This window comes from Hyperolius riggenbachi, chromosome 3 (genome assembly GCF_040937935.1).
Source record: "Hyperolius riggenbachi isolate aHypRig1 chromosome 3, aHypRig1.pri, whole genome shotgun sequence".
Lineage (NCBI taxonomy): Eukaryota > Metazoa > Chordata > Amphibia > Anura > Hyperoliidae > Hyperolius > Hyperolius riggenbachi.
Window position 1 is genome coordinate 61,854,602 of NC_090648.1, and position 17,324 is coordinate 61,871,925.

At 46.6% G+C, this 17,324-nt stretch overlaps 1 protein-coding gene and 1 long non-coding RNA gene across 4 annotated transcripts in view; one reads left to right on the forward strand and one right to left on the reverse strand.

Moving 5' to 3' along the window:
- Positions 1-2,557, reverse strand: part of LOC137562653 (uncharacterized) — an 84,044-nt gene extending 81,487 nt beyond the window's left edge. Inside the window, exons 1-2 of the long non-coding RNA XR_011030157.1 lie at positions 2,506-2,557; positions 2,098-2,178 (exon numbers count right to left, since the gene is read on the reverse strand). This is a non-coding gene — a long non-coding RNA (uncharacterized lncRNA). The remainder of the gene's footprint in view (positions 1-2,097; positions 2,179-2,505) is intronic.
- The window catches only part of IL27RA (interleukin 27 receptor subunit alpha), an 86,097-nt gene that overhangs the window by 24,013 nt on the left and 44,760 nt on the right, over positions 1-17,324 (forward strand). For all 3 annotated transcript variants that reach the window (XM_068274186.1, XM_068274188.1, XM_068274187.1), the window contains 3 exons: positions 9,102-9,210; positions 10,768-10,928; positions 13,211-13,356. In XM_068274186.1, the coding sequence (XP_068130287.1) occupies positions 9,102-9,210; positions 10,768-10,928; positions 13,211-13,356 (416 nt within the window). The remainder of the gene's footprint in view (positions 1-9,101; positions 9,211-10,767; positions 10,929-13,210; positions 13,357-17,324) is intronic.

Below are 17,324 nucleotides of genomic sequence, written 5' to 3' on the forward strand. Positions count from 1 at the left end.
GGCCACATGGCGATTACTAAAGATCCAGCATGACGAATCTTACGACATCTTACGAATCTGTCACCAGCACAACGGCATTGTAGCTGGCTCCTCACCCGCCGGCAGGCGTCCCGTTGCATGCACTCATCTCCTCCCCCTTCCCCGCATAGCAACAGATGTGTCATCAGCCGAAAGGCTGATGAAGTGTCTGTACAGCGTAGTTCATGTTCTGTTGCCCAGCAGTGATCACTGAAGCTACATACTCACCTTCAGATGTCTTCTGGATATCTGTCGTAGGATACCGATCTCTGTCAGGCGACAGTGCGCTAACAACACTCTACACTCGGCCTCTGCACATGATGCATCTATTCCTATGCAGAGGGGGCGGAAGGATGATGAGCGCAAGCCACACACCAGCTTCTGGTGGACGGTGAGAACAATGCCATTCTGCAATGCTCAGGCATCGATAAAGATCTGATATGCCGGTGTTCCAACTAACTAGCATACATTGACAGAATAGCATACATTTAAAGTGATATACCCCTTGTTAGTAGAATCAGTGTCCCCTTGCCCGCTCGCTTCGCTCGCTGGGCTGCGGGCTCGGTCCTTGCTTTGCTCGGACAACTTTTTATTCTAACTCTATGTCCACTTGGATAGTGGAGATTGCACATCAGCACACAGGCAGCTAACTGGGGTTGAAAAGGTTAATGCTGCTGATGGGTATTATGGGGTTAATGTCTGCCCTGCATGACTTTGCACATGCTCAGTAGCATTTGTATGCTATTCTGTCGGGTATGCTAAAATGTTGGAACACCGGCTCTTTAGCGATCATCCCGTGGCCACTGTACACACGCCGGTCTGACGCCCGATCCCAGGCCATGGCGGTTGTTATTGCATGCTATGGCCGAGTTTAGACCAGAGTGGGTATGGACTTCTAGTGCTGGTGCAGACATTTCATGTAAATGGCTTTTTGCAAGTGTGTCGGCTTTCAGCTGCACTTCTAGGCGATTGTGGTTTTGCTAAGAGACATGAAAAATAATAACTCATCAGTGTTTGGTGTCTGTGAACACCTGAGAACCTGAGGAATCCATCATTGTTATCATAATCACTGTTTGATGTATAGTAAAACCCAGGGCCGGATTTATTATAAGGCATTGTAGGCATGTGCCTACAGGCTCCTTATGTAGGAGAGGCGGCTAACCTCCCCAAATGTCCCCCTACCCATTGGGGGGCTACTTAATACTGAGGTGGGGGCACATGTAGCTCCCTATACTTGGGGTGGGGGACACATCTACTACATAGATTAATGGGGTTACAAAATGGAGAGGAGGGATGCCTACCTAATATGGGAGTGTGGCCTGAGTTGAGGGGCGGGCGCCAGAACGCCTATGCCTAGAGGCTCCTGAGCTGTAAATCCAGTTCTGTTAATACCCCCATTATTCAGCACCAACGGGAGTAATCGCATGTACGAGATACAGGCCCAAATCAAGATTGGGTCCTTTGCCTTACAGGTATAGTACTGTAGATATGACATTTCCAGATATTGCATATCTCTTTTTTCCACTAATGAGAGGGGTGGAACTGGATTCAATGGCATAATCTGCCCATCTCTAATTTCGATCGCCACCCCAGGAGAAAGGGGGTTAAAAGTCTGACCCATCTTCTGGCCGATTGGACTCAGTTCAACTTCCTCTACTTTGGACTATTAACAAAGGACTTTCCTGGACTTGCAGCTCCTAAAGGACATGGTAATTCCATAGACTGTTCAGACTTAATCCAGTTATTAATTCTACTCCATTTTTCCAATTGTTTGCTATATAAATCAATCTGTGCATTTGCTACATATTTTTTGTAGTTTTTATGTAATCTTTTATGCACTATTTTGTATAAAATAGTCGATTAAGAATCGTTTGTCTAGGCGCTTGTTCTGAAAATCCTCAGCAAAGAATCCTGCCTTTCGGAGAGAACGTTACTATAACAGTTTTTATTAAAACATTTTATGTCTATCTAGGCTTTTGCCATATCATTTTTTTATTAACAGGACTAGCTAGAGTGAGAAGTGGTCACAGATTGTATCAATTGTACTTACAATTGAGATTGTATTGTGTGTGGACTCACCAACAAATCCATAAGGTTACTTTGCTGACAGTGCCAGATGCCTTCAGAATTCCCTCAGTGTCTGAGGGGCTGAATGGTAATCTGTAGGAAAAGAGAACAGGAATTTGAGGGTGACGTCACATTTCCTCTCTGCATCAGCATTGTGGTTTAGGCCAGAATACAAAGTACATCTAATCATCCACACACTGGAAGTCATTGAAAAATCCTGTTCAGAAACCACACATTCCTCAACCCGGCCAAGTTCACAAGAGATCCCTTTGAGATGTTTCATCCATCTGTTATATTGTAATGAAGCCCTTATAGGCCGACATTTGTGACACGCAAACTATTCATCCATCTAGGCCAGGAACGGGCAGCATAATAACACATGTTTAGATTCTGTGAGGTGGGGCTTGATTACAGCATTACCCTTCATTTCCTATGACAGAGGGTGTTACTTGGAGGTTTTGGTGTTTTATCCATCACCCCGCCATCCCGTTGCTTGGCTACCACTAATCACCACGCCATGCTGTTGCTTGGCTACCACTAATCACCCCACCAAGCTGTTGCTTTGCTACTACTAATGACCCCGCCATGCTGTTTTTTGGCTACCAGTTATCAACCAGCCATCCTGTTGCTTGGCTACCATTAATTACCCAGTTATGCTGTTGCTTGGCTACCACTAATCACCCCGCCATGCTGTTGCTTGGCAACCACTAATCACCCTGCCATACTGTTGCTTGGCTACCACTTATCAGCAAGCCACCCTGTTGCTTGGCTACCACTAATCACCCCGCCATGCTGTTACTTGGCAACCACTTATCACCCTGCCATACTGTTGCTTGGCTACCACTTATCAGCAAGCCACCCTGTTGCTTGGCTACCACTAATCACCCCACAATGCTGTTGCTTAGCTACCACTAATTACCCTGCCATACTGTTGCTTGGCTACCAATCACCCAGCCTCCCTGGTGCTTGGCTACCACTAATCATTACCACAAGTAGCAAGACAGTTGATACTGGGGCCGTTTCTAGCCTTTTGTCACAACGGACAAGAAGTCCTGTTCCCCCCCTGAAAAAAATAACAAATACTAAAGAATATAAACCATATGTTACATAAGGTAAAGGCACAATACAGGGAGTCCCCGAGATAGAAACAACCCACTGATCCTGAAGCATTTTGTTGCACACACCCTTCCTGCACTCCCCCTGGGCTATGCTTCTGCCTGTCCACTCTGCCTTTAGCTTCAAGGACAATAGCATGAAAATTATACAATTTAAAATACATGTAAACACATACAAATAAGAAGTATGTTTCTTCCAGAGTAAAATGAACCATACATGACCTTTTTCTTATGTTGCAGTCAATTACGGTAGGTAATACAAAATCTGACAAAACAGTTTTTGGATTTGCCCACCTCCTCATGGAGGATTCTCAGAGTTTTCTTTATTTTCAAAAGTACTTAGTGAATGGCAGTTGCTCCATCCAACTACCAAAAGAGTGTGCAGTGAGCAGGGAGACTGGCCAGTATCTTTATATAAATCCTTTTTAGGGAGTGTTTTTATAAAGAACTAGTTAACCTGAGCCAATTTAAAAACAGGTTCTAGGCCTCTTCACGCGCCACCGCCGCCAGTCAGTGCACACGCCTGCACCTGCCGCACGCGCGCGCACCCGTCCGCCCTGCTCCCTGGCCCAACGGTTGACTGTACTGTGCACATGCGCAGTACAAAAAAACACGGACACACAGACAGGAAAAGAAGATGACGCAGGGACAGTTAGGTTTTATTGTATAGGATAAAGGCCATACTGAGAATTCCCCCATGAAGAGATGGACCAGTCCAAAACCTTTCAAATCTGTCAGATTTCTACTACCTACTATAAGTGGCAGCAACATAGGAGAAAAGAGTCTTAGCCTTGTTCACACTAGGCACGTTTTTGTGCGCTTTTCACAGCGCATAGCCCTGTGCGTTCTGCAAGGTTTTGATTTTACCCGAAAATGTGCCTGGTTCACATCTATGCGCTGCGCTGAGCTGCGGTAAAAACGTAGTGTTGCATGCATTTCTGTGCGTTGAGCTGTAAAGCGCACATCAATGCAAGTGAATGGGTGCGCTTTTTCAGCACATATAAGCGCATGTGGTTTTTTTCCCCCCATTTGGAAAAAAAAAAACATTTACATATGAAAACAAAGCTTTATTGACGACTGCCACTGCAACGCACTGAAACGTGCACTAAAGCCCGCACAAGCGCATGCATTTTTTATCATGCGTTTTTACACATTTTTCAACGCACCCAATGTGAACAAGGCCTTATAGTAAAAAAAAAATACAGTAATTTATGGCTCATTTTATTTTAAACGTAAATTCTTCTTTCACTGCAAATTATCCATATTGTAGATCAATACTCCACAAGCCTTTCTGTAGTTTAAATGTATTTTTTTTTTAATTCTGTTTTCATTTGCTGCCAGGTAAAACAAATGCAAAAACTTTCAGTAAGGCAGCAGTACTGCTTGGAGTTCAGATTGGCCACAAAATGGCTGACTAAGTAAATAAACACGTGCAGCGCAAGACCCCGGCGCCATATAATTGAGGCGTACACAGCAGATTTCGAGAATATTTTTGTGAAAGCACATGGTAATTTATCACATATAAAGATTGAATACCGTTTATTTTTAGCTCAAAAATATGCAAAAAAAATCACAAACTTATTACAAATTGATTTTCAATGGCATTTCTGCTTGAAAGTCGAATTTTACATTATTTTCATGAAAATGAATGTGAAATCACTCGAGCACAGCATCATCTCACGTGCAAAAGTAGAAAGAAGAGACGCCACACCACTGGCTGCAATCAAGGTGCTGTGTATTAGCGAACAAGTCACACTACATGTTACGGAGGAACAACCTCCTTCATCAGGTGTCATCTCACGTGCTTCTGGCATGGCTCAACTTCCCCCGCCTGTCCCTCGGTCCTCCTCTTCACGTTCTTACACGCAAACGCCTTCATACTCTCATTTCTCGCTTCTATTTCTGTCAGCAGATTTTTGCTCAGCCTGATAGCTGTGAAGCGATTAACCACAAAAGAGGATCAAAAGTTTCACAGCCGGTAAACATACGCTACAAGTTTCCTAAGTAGAGATGTTGGAGGATTATCGCACTTCAGAATGATGGGGGTTAGTTCTAGGCTTAGACTCACTGCCATCGCCGCTGGCTAACATCTCTTGGCTTGTCACTGGCTTCAAAGGGGCTGAGCCAGAGCCAGAACCCTTTAAGATTTGTTGTAAAACAGAAATTTGCCTTCTTAAAACAGAAGGTAATTGCGATTATTCAGGTTGGATTGAGCATAGAGGGGGGGGGGGGGGGGGGGACAGGGGGCGCTGTTTCAGGGAAATGGGACACAAGAACAGGAAGAAGCCTGCCGCTACATCGCCCTGCCCCCTAAAACGTGATTGTGCATGGTATGATTACCATGCACAATCAAAACGTGTTATACCGTCATACCGGTATACCGCGGCAACCCTACACTCTATACTCTGTGCCTGAATATGCATTGTATCTACGGTATGCACTGTATGTATGTATCCACTGTATACCAATAACTGAACCATCACCACTGTTTGTGCCAAAATTATTCCGGGTACAACTCACATTGTACTTGCCAAAATAAATTCTGATTTTGATCTGCTTTAGGAAGACACTTAAAGGATACCCGAGGTGACATGTGACATGATGAGATAGACATACAGTATGTATGTACAGTGCCTAGCACACAAATAACTATTCTGTGTTCCTTTTTTTTATTTTTCTGCCGGAAAGAGTTAAATATCAGGTATGTAAGTGGCTGACTCAGTCCAGACTCAGACAGGAAGTGACTACGGTGTGACCCTCACTGATAAGAAATTCTAACTATAAAACACTTTCCTAGCAGAAAATGGCTTCTGAGAGCAGGAAAGAGATAAAAAGGGTCAATAGTTCATAGATTTTAGCTCTGGCATACCTCAATAAATGTGTCATTGAGCAAAAACAATAAAACAGTTAAAACTTAAAGCCAATGGGTACTAGTTTAAAAATAAAAAAAGTCGGATACTCACCTAAGGAGAGGGAAGGCTCGGTCCTAATGAGCCTTCCCTCTCCTCTCCCGGTGCCCTCGGTGCTGCGCTGGCTCCTCCGTTCGCGTCCGCCGCCGCAGGGACTTCGGAGGTCTTCGGGAGCACTCGGGCTTCCAAAGACGGGCCGCTCCATACTACGCACGTGCGAGTGCTCGCGCATGCGTAGTATGGAGCGGCCCGTCTTCGGGAGCCTGAGTGCTCCCGAAGGCTTCCGAAAGCTCCCTTCCGCATGCGGAAGTGGCAGTATTTGACCGAACTGGTCGAATACTGCCACGGGGGATCCTGCGTGGGACCGGGCACCGGGAGAGGAGAGGGAAGGCTCATTAGGACCGAGCCTTCCCTCTCCTTAGGTGAGTATCCGACTTTTTTATTTTTAAATTGGTAAACACTCACTTTAAAAGTAGATTTAAACATAAAATAAAACTGTGGAATATCGTAAAAAGTCATTTTTAGGAGAAGGAAGATAGATACAATTGTTTATTTCATTAGTTTATTTTCGCTTCGGGTGTCTGTTAAAGAGGCACTGTAGGGACAAATAGTAGAATGCAGTAAATTGTTCAGGATACCCACCTTTAATTAATTGATATCACAAACAAGGTAGCCATGCCAGCTGCATTTAACTAGTATGCTGTGATTTTTGTATATGTTACAGTCAAAGCCAGAAGTGGGAACTGGCCGGGCATTTCTCAAAATGGCCCATTTAGTTGTAACACCACCAGCCAAAGTCCAGCATTGGCCAGCCAATGTGCAAAATGAATTATCTTCCATTTCAATATTTTCCTGGTGTCGTGTTAGGCAGGGGAGAGGGGAGGTTAGTGTTAGGCAGAGGAGAGGGGAGGTTAGTGTTAGGCAGAGGAGAGGGGAGGTTAGTGTTAGGCAGAGGAGAGGGGAGGTTAGTGTTAGGCAGGGGAGAGGGGAGGTTAGTGTTAGGCAGAGGAGAGGGGAGGTTAGTGTTAGGCAGAGGAGAGGGGAGGTTAGTGTTAGGCAGAGGAGAGGGGAGGTTAGTGTTAGGCATATGAGAGGGGAGGTTATTGTTAGGCAGAGGAGAGGGGAGGTTAGTGTTAGGCAGAGGAGAGGGGAGGTTAGTGTTAGGCAGGGGAGAGGAGAGGTTAGTGTTAGGCAGAGAAGAGGGGAGGTTAGTGTTAGGCAGAGGAGAGGGGAGGTTAGTGTTAGGCAGATGAGAGGGGAGGTTAGTGTTAGGCAGATGAGAGGGGAGGTTATTGTTAGGCAGAGGAGAGGGGAGGTTAGTGTTAGGCAGAGGAGAGGGGAGGTTAGTGTTAGGCAGAGGAGAGGAGAGGGGAGGTTAATGTTAGGCAGGGGAGAGGGGAGGTAGTGTTATGGCCCATACTCACGGGCTACAATTGTCGCCGCAACCACGTGGCACACGCGTGTTGCAGCGACAGGTCGCCCGTGAGTATGGCGCGCGCGCCCCGAACCGTCGCTCCTGTCGCCGGGCAATTGGCGCGGTCAATCGCCTGGCAACTTCGCCGCAACTGTCGCTAGTCCGCGTGTGTATGGAGGTTAGCGTTAGGCAGAGGAGAGGGGAAGTTAGTGTTAGGCAGAGGAGAGGGGAGGTTAGTGTTAGGCAGAGGAGAGGGGAGGTTAGTGTTAGGTAGAGGACAGGGGAGGTTAGTGTTAGGCAGATGAGAGGGAAGGTTATTGTTAGGCAGAGGAGAGGGGAGGTTATTGTTAGGCAGAGGAGAGGGGAGGTTAGAGTTAGGCAGATGAGAGGGAAGGTTAGTGTTAGGCAGAGGAGAGGGGAGGTTAGTGTTAGGCAGAGGAGAGGGGAGGTTAGTGTTAGGCAGAGGAGAGGGGAGGTTAGTGTTAGGCAAAGGAGAGGTTAGTGTTAGGGAGAGGAGAGGGGAGGTTAGTGTTAGGCACAGGAGAGGGGAAGTTAGTGTTAGGCAGAGGAGAGGGGAGGTTAGTGTTAGGTAGAGGAGAGTGGAAATTACTGTTAGGCAGTAGAGAGGTGAAAGTTAGTGTAAGGCATAGGCCTGCAAGTCGTACATTTGTAGAAAACGCTTGTTTTGTCACCTCAACTGCCAGGGTACTATGTATTTTCTGGCCTTTGCCACACCTCTTGGCCACTTCCCATATTGGCCAGCTAATTTGGAAATAAGTCACACTTCTGGCTTTGGCCTTAAAATGTATAATTATGCTACCTTGTTTGTGATGCACTCTCAGTCTGCACTATAGCACTTTTCATTTTCACCTCTGATAAAGACTCCATTTAGGAGGTGAAACATGTAGTGTTTTCTTTGGATTTATAACTATTGATAACTATACAGCAAGAGAAAGAAAAGGGTTTAGTCCTTGTTTAGTACAACCCTGATACAAATCCCCTATAGGGCTCATCTGCCGTGCTTGTTAAGTATTACATTGTGTGTCACTATAATTGTTGCTACTTTTTAGTGATTTTCGATTAAAAATTAAATTTTAGCCCTATTGTCGTCCAAGGCTCGATTCAGTGTGTTTAGTTTAGTTCAGGTTACTGTGTTTTTTGTATTGTTTCTACGCCCCTAATAACTTCACTCTAGCTCCCAGGGGTGTAGATATGCGTCTCTGTGTATTTACAAGCGCAGCACGCGCGTGTCTATGGAGTAACGCGGTTACCAAAACCAGAAAATGCTGACAGAACAAAAATTACAAAAAAATTAGAAAAAGGAAGTTTGTTTCCAGATACAAATCTAAAAATAGCATCCTATCCTAGAGATTAGTTATCAGAGTATCTGTGTGTTTTCTGTATGATATGGGTCCTCTGTATGTCACTGTTAGGTTACTCTGCCCATGGAGCGTGGCTTGCATTGCAATCCGAGATCCCAAAACAAGCTTCCGGTACCATAGGTCTGCCACAGACCTCAGATTGGATATCCTTAGATCTGCTGCATCTATTGTAACTGTAATGTATTTTATGCTACAGGTGACACAGAGGACTGCACTATACACTGCACATACGATGGCGAAGGACTAAACTGCACATGGCCTGACAACATCACCGCACTGCACGTGTGGCTGGAGTGCTTAAGCGAGTAAGTAAGGCCTGGATTAACATCACAGGAGCCTCAACCTATGGGCACAGATGTCCTGGCATCCTAGCAGAGGCGGGACAAGGTCCTCCAGCACCCAAAGCTGAGACACCAAAGTGCGCCCCTCCATCCCTACCACCCCAGCCGTCACACACTGATTACTATTAGACTAAGAGGCGCCACAGGGCCCCCAACACCCCCAACACCTTAATATCTAGTTATCTGGCTTGCAGTCACTGCTATGTATCCCCTTTTCTTATTTCTTTCTGTTTCAAACACATTTAGGAATGACAGCTGAATGAATTGTGCTCTCCCTCCTACACTGCGTCCCGAGGCTAGAGCCTCTCCAGCCTATGCCTCGGCCCGGCCCTGCATCCTAGACTTCACCCGCCTTAACCTCCTTGGCAGTAAAGCCGCCGGAGGGTGTCGCTCAGGCCCTGCTGGGCCGATTTACATAATTTTTTTTTCAAACACGCAGCTAGCACTTTGCTAGCTGCGCGTTTGGTCTGATCGCCGCCGCCTGCCGCCGATGCGCCGCTACCCGCCGCGGAAACAGCCCCCCCCCGCATACCCCTTGCGCAGCCTGGCCAATCGCGGCCAGGCTGTACTATGGGGTGAATCGGGATTCCCTGTGACGTCACGACGTCGGAGACGTCGATGATGTCGCTCCGTTCGTTGCCATGGCGACGGGGGAAGCCCTCAAGGAAATCCCATTCAGAACGGGATTTCCTATGGGCAAGAGGCGCCGGTGGCGATCGGTAGGTACGGGGGGGGGGGACGCCGCAGGGAGGGGGGAAGCATGTAGCTAGCACTAGGCTAGCTACATGCTAAAAAAAAAAAAATAATAATTTGAAAAAAAACCTCCCGCGGCCGCGCAGCCGCATTTATCATACCGCCAGGGAGGTTAAACCTACGAACATCCACCAAACTGCACCACAAGTGTGCTGCCTGTCCCAGCTGTCACTTCTCCCTTACTTCCCCTGCCCGTCATAAGTAGCTACATGTGCCCCTTAGTATAAGGTAGCCAGAGGTACCCTCAGTATTAAGTACCTAGAGGTGCTCCCGACTGAAGGGAGATCCTGTCAGTGGAATGCAGAGACCCGGGTGAGTAACTTCTCATTTACACTCTGCTCAGGATTCTGCATAGCTAAGGCAGGCACTTGGGGAGGGAAGTGAGCCACCTTTCCATCATCAGGCGCCATTTCCCCCTCCTCTTTCATATGTAACAACCCCTCTTTCATGTTCAGGTGCCCCTTTAGGCTGCAGTCACCCAAGGCCATGGCCTTTGTGGCCTTCCCAGAAATCCAGGCCCTGTGTATGTTGAAAAGAGTTGGACTCGGGCTGCAGCCCCGTCTTACCTCCTCCCTTTCCTTCCACCCTCTCACCCTCTCTGCCTCTCTCCCGTTCTTCAAGTCTCGCCATCGATAGGATTGTAGGGGTGGGGAGGTGATAGGGCGGGTATAGGAGGTAGTGTAAGGGGTATATAGTCCATGCGGGATCATGTTCCTCTCAGTTGGTGGCAAGCAGTGACACTCTCTCTCTCTCTCTGCCCCTTTCTAGGTATGAATCACCCCAGGAATCACCCCAGCATTACTCTCTGCCTGCTGCTCAGAACTGGTTGTGGATTCCTCGGGTTAACTTGACCCTGCAAGAGGATTATCAGCTGTCCATTATAGGAGAAGACAGAAGGCTGGTTCTGAACTTCACCTTCTTTGATGATGGTAGGATCAGCACGTCAGCATAGCTCACAACTGTCCCTCTTTTGGAGGGACAGTCCCTCTTTGGGAACCCTGCCCCTCTGTCCCTCTTTGTTTCTCAATTGTCCCTCTTTCAGGACTGATGTACTGTACAGATCTATGTAAATCTATGTAATTTATCTACTGAAAAATGTGTTTATTAGACTCTAAACTTCATTCCCATCCTTCAAATTGATATATTTCTTATTTTCAAATGTTAATATGAAGGAACATGAACCAGGACCAGTGTGGTTTGAATTATAAAACAATATATTTCTTTATGGTATGCGTGACTAGGGGTGGGGCTTAAAGAGGAACTCCAGTGAAAATAATGTAATAAAAAAAGTGCTTCATTTTTACAATAATTAGGTATAAATGATTTAGTCGGTGTTTGCTCATTGTAAAATATTTTAAATCCCCGATTTACATTCTGACATTTATCACATGGTGACATTTTTACTGCTGACAAGTGATGTAGCTGCTGCTTGCTGTTTTGGCAGTTGGAAACAGCTGTAAACAGCTATTTCCCATAATGCAACAGGGTTCACAGACAGAAAACTGCCAAGAGTACATACTCAAAATTTCTTTGTGGGAGGGGTTTCACCACAATATTAGCCATACAGTGCCCCCTGATGGTCTGTTTGTGAAAAGGAATAGATTTCTCATGTAAAAGGGGGTATCAGCTACTGATTGGGATAAAGTTCAATTCTTGGTCGGAGTTTCTCTTTAAGTCTCCCTCTTTCTAATCTCAAAAAGATGGGAGGTATGCGCAGGTTTATATTTTTTCACCGTGGAAGAGAATGAAATCTTTACTATAAAGAGTTGATTGTACAGCAGCGTGGTCAGGGGGCTTTGGAAATGTCATCAGGAAACCTGCAAAATTCCATACTGGCCAAATGGAGGACAATCCACCAATAAGGCTCCAGCAGTGTGTACAGAATATGCTGTCATTTATTGCCTTTAGGGTTCTTTTACACTATGACATTACAGTAAGCAATTTTACCTCAAGAGGCCACTAAGTCAATAAAACTCAATGTGACACCCTGCAAAAAGTCATCCGTGCATTATCTGTGCCTAACGCACAGATATGCAGTAATGCAAGTCTATGGCGACGCAGTAAATGAGTGTGGTTTGAAGCGGCGCGCATACATGGACAAACGGGAATCCTGGTGACGTACTTCCTGTCCAGCAGGAAGTGCGTCACTGAGCAGGGGGCCGGCCTGCTGTAGTCACTTCCTGTCTGAGTCAGGACTGAGTCAGCCACTTACATACCTGATATTTAACTCTTTCAGACAGAGAAAGAAAAAAAGGAACACAGCTTAGTTATTTGTGTGCTAGGCACTGTACATACACGTCTATTTCATCATGTCACATGTCACTTCGGGTATCCTTTGAAGGGAACTTAAACTGAGAAGGACATGGAGTTTTCCTTTTTAAAACAATACCAGTTGCCTGACTCTCCTGCTTGTGTCTAATACTTTTAGCCACAGCCCCTCAACAAGCATGCAGACCAGGTGCTCTGATTTAAGTCAGACTGGATTAGCTGCATGCTTGTTTCAGGTGTATGATTCAGCCGCTACTGCAGCCGAAGAGATCAGCAGGACCGCCAGGCAATTGGTATTGTTTAACCTCCCTGGCGGTATGCCCGACACAGTGTCGGACTAGCCGCCGCAGGGGATCGCATGGCCCGGGAGGATTTTTGCACATAAAATGTTAATTATACCTTTCAGCTAGCACTTCGCTAGCTAAGTATGCCCCCCAAATGGCTCCGGTCCCCTCTGATCACCGCTGATCACCTCCACAATACATACCCGCCAGGGATCCCGCGACGGAGCAGCCTCCCAATCAGCTCCCGGCTTCGCTATGGGGAGGATCGGGACTGCGCATGATGTCATGATGTCGATGATGTCATGTCCGATCGTCACCATAGCGACAGTGAAGCTGCTTGGAGAAGCTGCGGCTCTCACGGGATCGCGGACGGGTAAATATTACCGGCCGCGATCGGGGGCATCAGAGGGGACTGGAGCCACTTGGGGGGCATACTTAGCTAGCGCAGTGCTAGCTGAAAGGTATAATTAACATTTTATGGGCAAAAATCCTCCTGCGGACGCAGTCATGGAAACTGCGTAACGCCAGGGAGGTTAAAAGGAAACATCCATATCCCTCTCAGTTTAGGTTTCCTTTAACCAGTACACTATCCAGAGGGAAACGTTTCACTGTAATGTGAAAGTCTTGCTATAGTAAAATCTGTGGTTTTTTTTTTTCAGTCTTTGCCAAACCTCCAGAACTCAGTTCACGGTTTGTGACCTATGACACAGGGGAGAAAGAGATACTGGAGGTGACGTGGGAAAAATACACGGAGGACAAGTTGCTGCTGAGGTATCGCATACAGGGAGACATTGAGTGGACTGAGGTACGTACATTGCAGACAACTCTACTGATTGAAAGGGGACAGTGCAGAGATTTTTATTGTCAAAACGTTTAGGGCTTTAGGCCAAACAACCAGGCTTTTTGCATTATTTGAGAGTTACACCACACAGACGACTCTGTTGGCAAGAAATAGCAAGTGATGAGCCATGGATTTGGGGCCAGACACTAAAGGTGGGCATTGGCTAGACTGCAGAGGGAGTACACAATGGAGAGGACCTGGAGAGGCTACACCACCACAAAGACAGACAGACCCTGAGCCTGTACCGTCTGAGCGCCCACAGCCTGGAGGTAGAGACAGGGCGGCACAGACAGACATGGAGGCCCCTGGAGGAGAGACTGTGCAGTCAGTGTGAGCAGGGGGCCCTGGAGGATGAGGCCCACTTCCTGCTACACTGCAGCATGTACATGTGAGGACCACCCACTTTCAGAGACTCTCCTCCCACATCCCAGATTTCACTTCCACAGATGAGAGGAAATTCATCCTCTGGAGAGGAAGCATACATCCTACTGGGGGAAGAGGAAACAAGCATGCATATAGCTGCCCGATATGTCACTGCCTGCCACCAACTGAGAGGAACATGATACCCCATTGACTATACACCCCTTATACTACTCCCTATACCCTCCCCACCCCTACGGACTATATGCCCCAGCCCCATATACTGTCCCTTATATCCTCCACACCCCTATGGACTATACACCCCTTATACTGTTGCCTATACTCCCCCCATGCCGATAATCCCACAACCACCCTCTCCTATGCTAACACCAATGTTTTGCATTGGCAATGCTAAATGTACAGTTGTGTTCAAAATTATTCATCCCCCATTGCTGTACAGGGTTTTAGGGAATTTAGTGTACATTTGTAATTGTGTTCAGAATTAAATCTTACAAGGACTTTTTAAACAACCAAATGCAACTAAAATGACATCAATTATTTTTGTAATACAGTATTAAATGTTTTTTTATGTGTGATTTCTTCATTGACACAATTATTCAACCCCTTAAAGACTACCACTCTTAGGCCTCTTTTCCACGAACTGTTTCTAGGCAGTGAATTGCCTCTCAAACTCTCACAACTGCTCACTGCTGCCGGGTAACTGCTTGCTGCTGCCTGGTAACTGCTCACTGCTGCCTGGCAACTGCTTGCTGAGCAAACAGCTCAACAGTTCGTGGAAAAGAGGTTCATTCAAGTGTTTTCAATCAGGTATTGAAAACACGTGTGGATGTTAACGAGCAGCAATCAAGCATAATAAGCACCAATTAGGCAGATTTAAAATGATTGTGATACTCAGCTCCTTTACTGGTGTGTTTACAAACATGGTGAAGTCAAGAATGGTCCAGGAAGACAAGAGAAGAGGTGATTTCTCTTCACAGGAAGGGCAGTGGCTATAAGAAGATTGCAAAGATGTTAAAGTGTACCTTAAGTGTCCCCAAAAAATTGAGTTTTACTTACCTGGGGCTTACCTCAGCCCCCTGCAGCTGATCGGTGCCCACGACGAGTCGCTCTGATGCTCCGGGTCCCGCTGGCGGCCACTTCCGGTTTCGCCGTCAGGACCCGTCAGGCTGGGGAACGCGGCGTTCCCAGCCAAAATAGCACCCCTATGCGGCCATATGTCCGCATAGGCACCCGTATGCGGACATATGGCCGCATAGGGGTGCTATTTTGGCTGGGAACGCGTAGTATCAGCCGCGTTCCCCAGCCTGACGGGTCCTGACGGCGAAACCGGAAGTGGCTGCCAGCGGGACCCGGAGCATCAGAGCGACTCGTCGTGGGCACCGATCAGCTGCAGGGGGCTGAGGTAAGCCCCAGGTGAGTAAAACTCAATTTTTTGGGGACACTTAAGGTACACTTTAAACATACCAAGAGACACCTTAGGAAGCATCATTTGCAAATGCAAGGCAAAGGGCACTGTTGAAACGCTACCTGGTCGTGGCAGAAAAAAGATGCTGACTTCGACTGCTGTGCGCTACCTGAAGCGCAAGGTGGAGAAAAGTCCCCGTGTGACTGCTGAGGAACTGAAAAAAGATTTGTCAGATGCGGGTACTGAAGTTTCAGCTCAGACAATAAGGTGCACACTGCGTAATGAAGGCCTCCATGCCAGAACTCCCAGGCGCACCCCCTTGCTGTCTCCAAAGAATTGTTTCCACTACACGCAGATTCTGCATGCAGAAAACTGACTTCAATAAATGCCTATGGGAAATCTGCATCAGAAAAATCGCGTTCAGTGGAAACAGGCCCATAGGCATTCATTGGAGTCAGTTTTCTGCATGCAGAATCTGCGTGTAGTGGAAACAGGCCCTAAGAAGAGTCAACTGCAGTATGCCAAAAGTCATGTGGACAAACCACAAAATGCTTCAATCATGTCAATCATGCTTTGGGGCTGTTTTGCTTCTGCAGGTACAGGGAAGCTTCAGCGTGTGCAAGGTACACTCAATTTCAGTGGAGATGAATAATTTTGAGCACAACTATATTTAGTCCTGCCAATAAAGCTTTTTTGGATTGGGTAAGAATGGTTAGAACTGTGTGTAGGTAAGCAGTATGGATTTTTTTAAAGTGGTCTGAAAGCCAGCATTTCTACTTTTCTCTAAAAGATTCCTCACAGCTTGAAAGCTACTATCCCAGAAAAAAAGTCTAGCAGAACATCACTGAAATGGTTAAACAAAGCACTTTCTCCTGCTATTCAGCTTCAAATCCACATCCAAACTGGATATATATAACAGTATCTTTTTTACTTGTTAAACACAAATGTATCAACCCTAGAATGTAAACAAACGCTCTGAGAAACTGTCTCTGCTTTAGGCACACACAGTGTTCAGGATAGCTCATTAGAAGATTTTAATATATAATAAAAAGCAGCTATAATAGAAAAATAATAAAATACAATGCTACCTTTCAGGGCAAGAAAAACTACACTTTGGAAACTTGTAATTTATAAACAGACAATATTATGTGTGCACAAAAGCAAATATGATAACTATGAGTAATACAAAGTAGGAAAACACATTTTTATTGAATGTTATGTCAGAGTTTCAGACCACTTTAAAGAGACTCTGAAGCGAGAATAAATCTCGCTTCAGAGCTCATAGTTAGCAGGGGCATGTGTGCCCCTGCTAAACCGCCGCTATCACGCCGCTAAACAGGGGTCCCTTCTCCCCCAAACCCCCCACTGCAACACTTGGTCGCAGACTTGGTCGCTCCTGGAGGCAGGGCTAACGGCTGCAGCCCTGCCTCCAGTCGCGTCTATCAGCGGCGCATCGCCTCCTCTCCCCCGCCCCTCTCAGTGAAGGAAGACTGAGAGGGGCGGGGGAGAGGCGGAGATACGCGCTGACAGACGCGCGTGGGGCAGGGCTGCGGCGGTTAGCCCTGCCCCAACCAGGAAGCGCTCCCCCACTGCACCAAGGGGATTTGGGGGTGAAGGGACCCCCGTTTAGCGGCGCGACACATGCCCCTGCTAACTATGAGCTCTGAAGCGAGAATTATTCTTGCTTCAGACTCTCTTTAAGTTGAGTCTTGTGGCAAATTGGGACAATTTTGCTTATCGCACCATCTTGCAGAATCGCTGACAGTTTCCCTAAAAATTGCATTTTCATTGAAATGGCATTGAAATCAATGGTGCCAACTTTAGCGGGTCGATAGCAAAACCCCCACATGTGTTCTATTCACCGAATTCGCTAGGTTTGTTAGGGATAATAGTGGGAACAAGGGGGAAATTCCTGTCCATAATGACCTGAGCCTGGAAACCTTCAGGCCCCTTTCACACTGACGCGTGCGTTGCCCTGTTTTGTCGTAGAGTAACGCTATACTATTTTATACAATGCACCTTCCTACACGATCCGCCGGAAATACCCGCAATAGCACGTTGTTGAGCAGCATGCGCGGCGATGTGTGCCAAGCCGAAAGTCATGTAAGTCTATGGTGTTGCAGCTTTTCACATTTTTGGGGGCGTT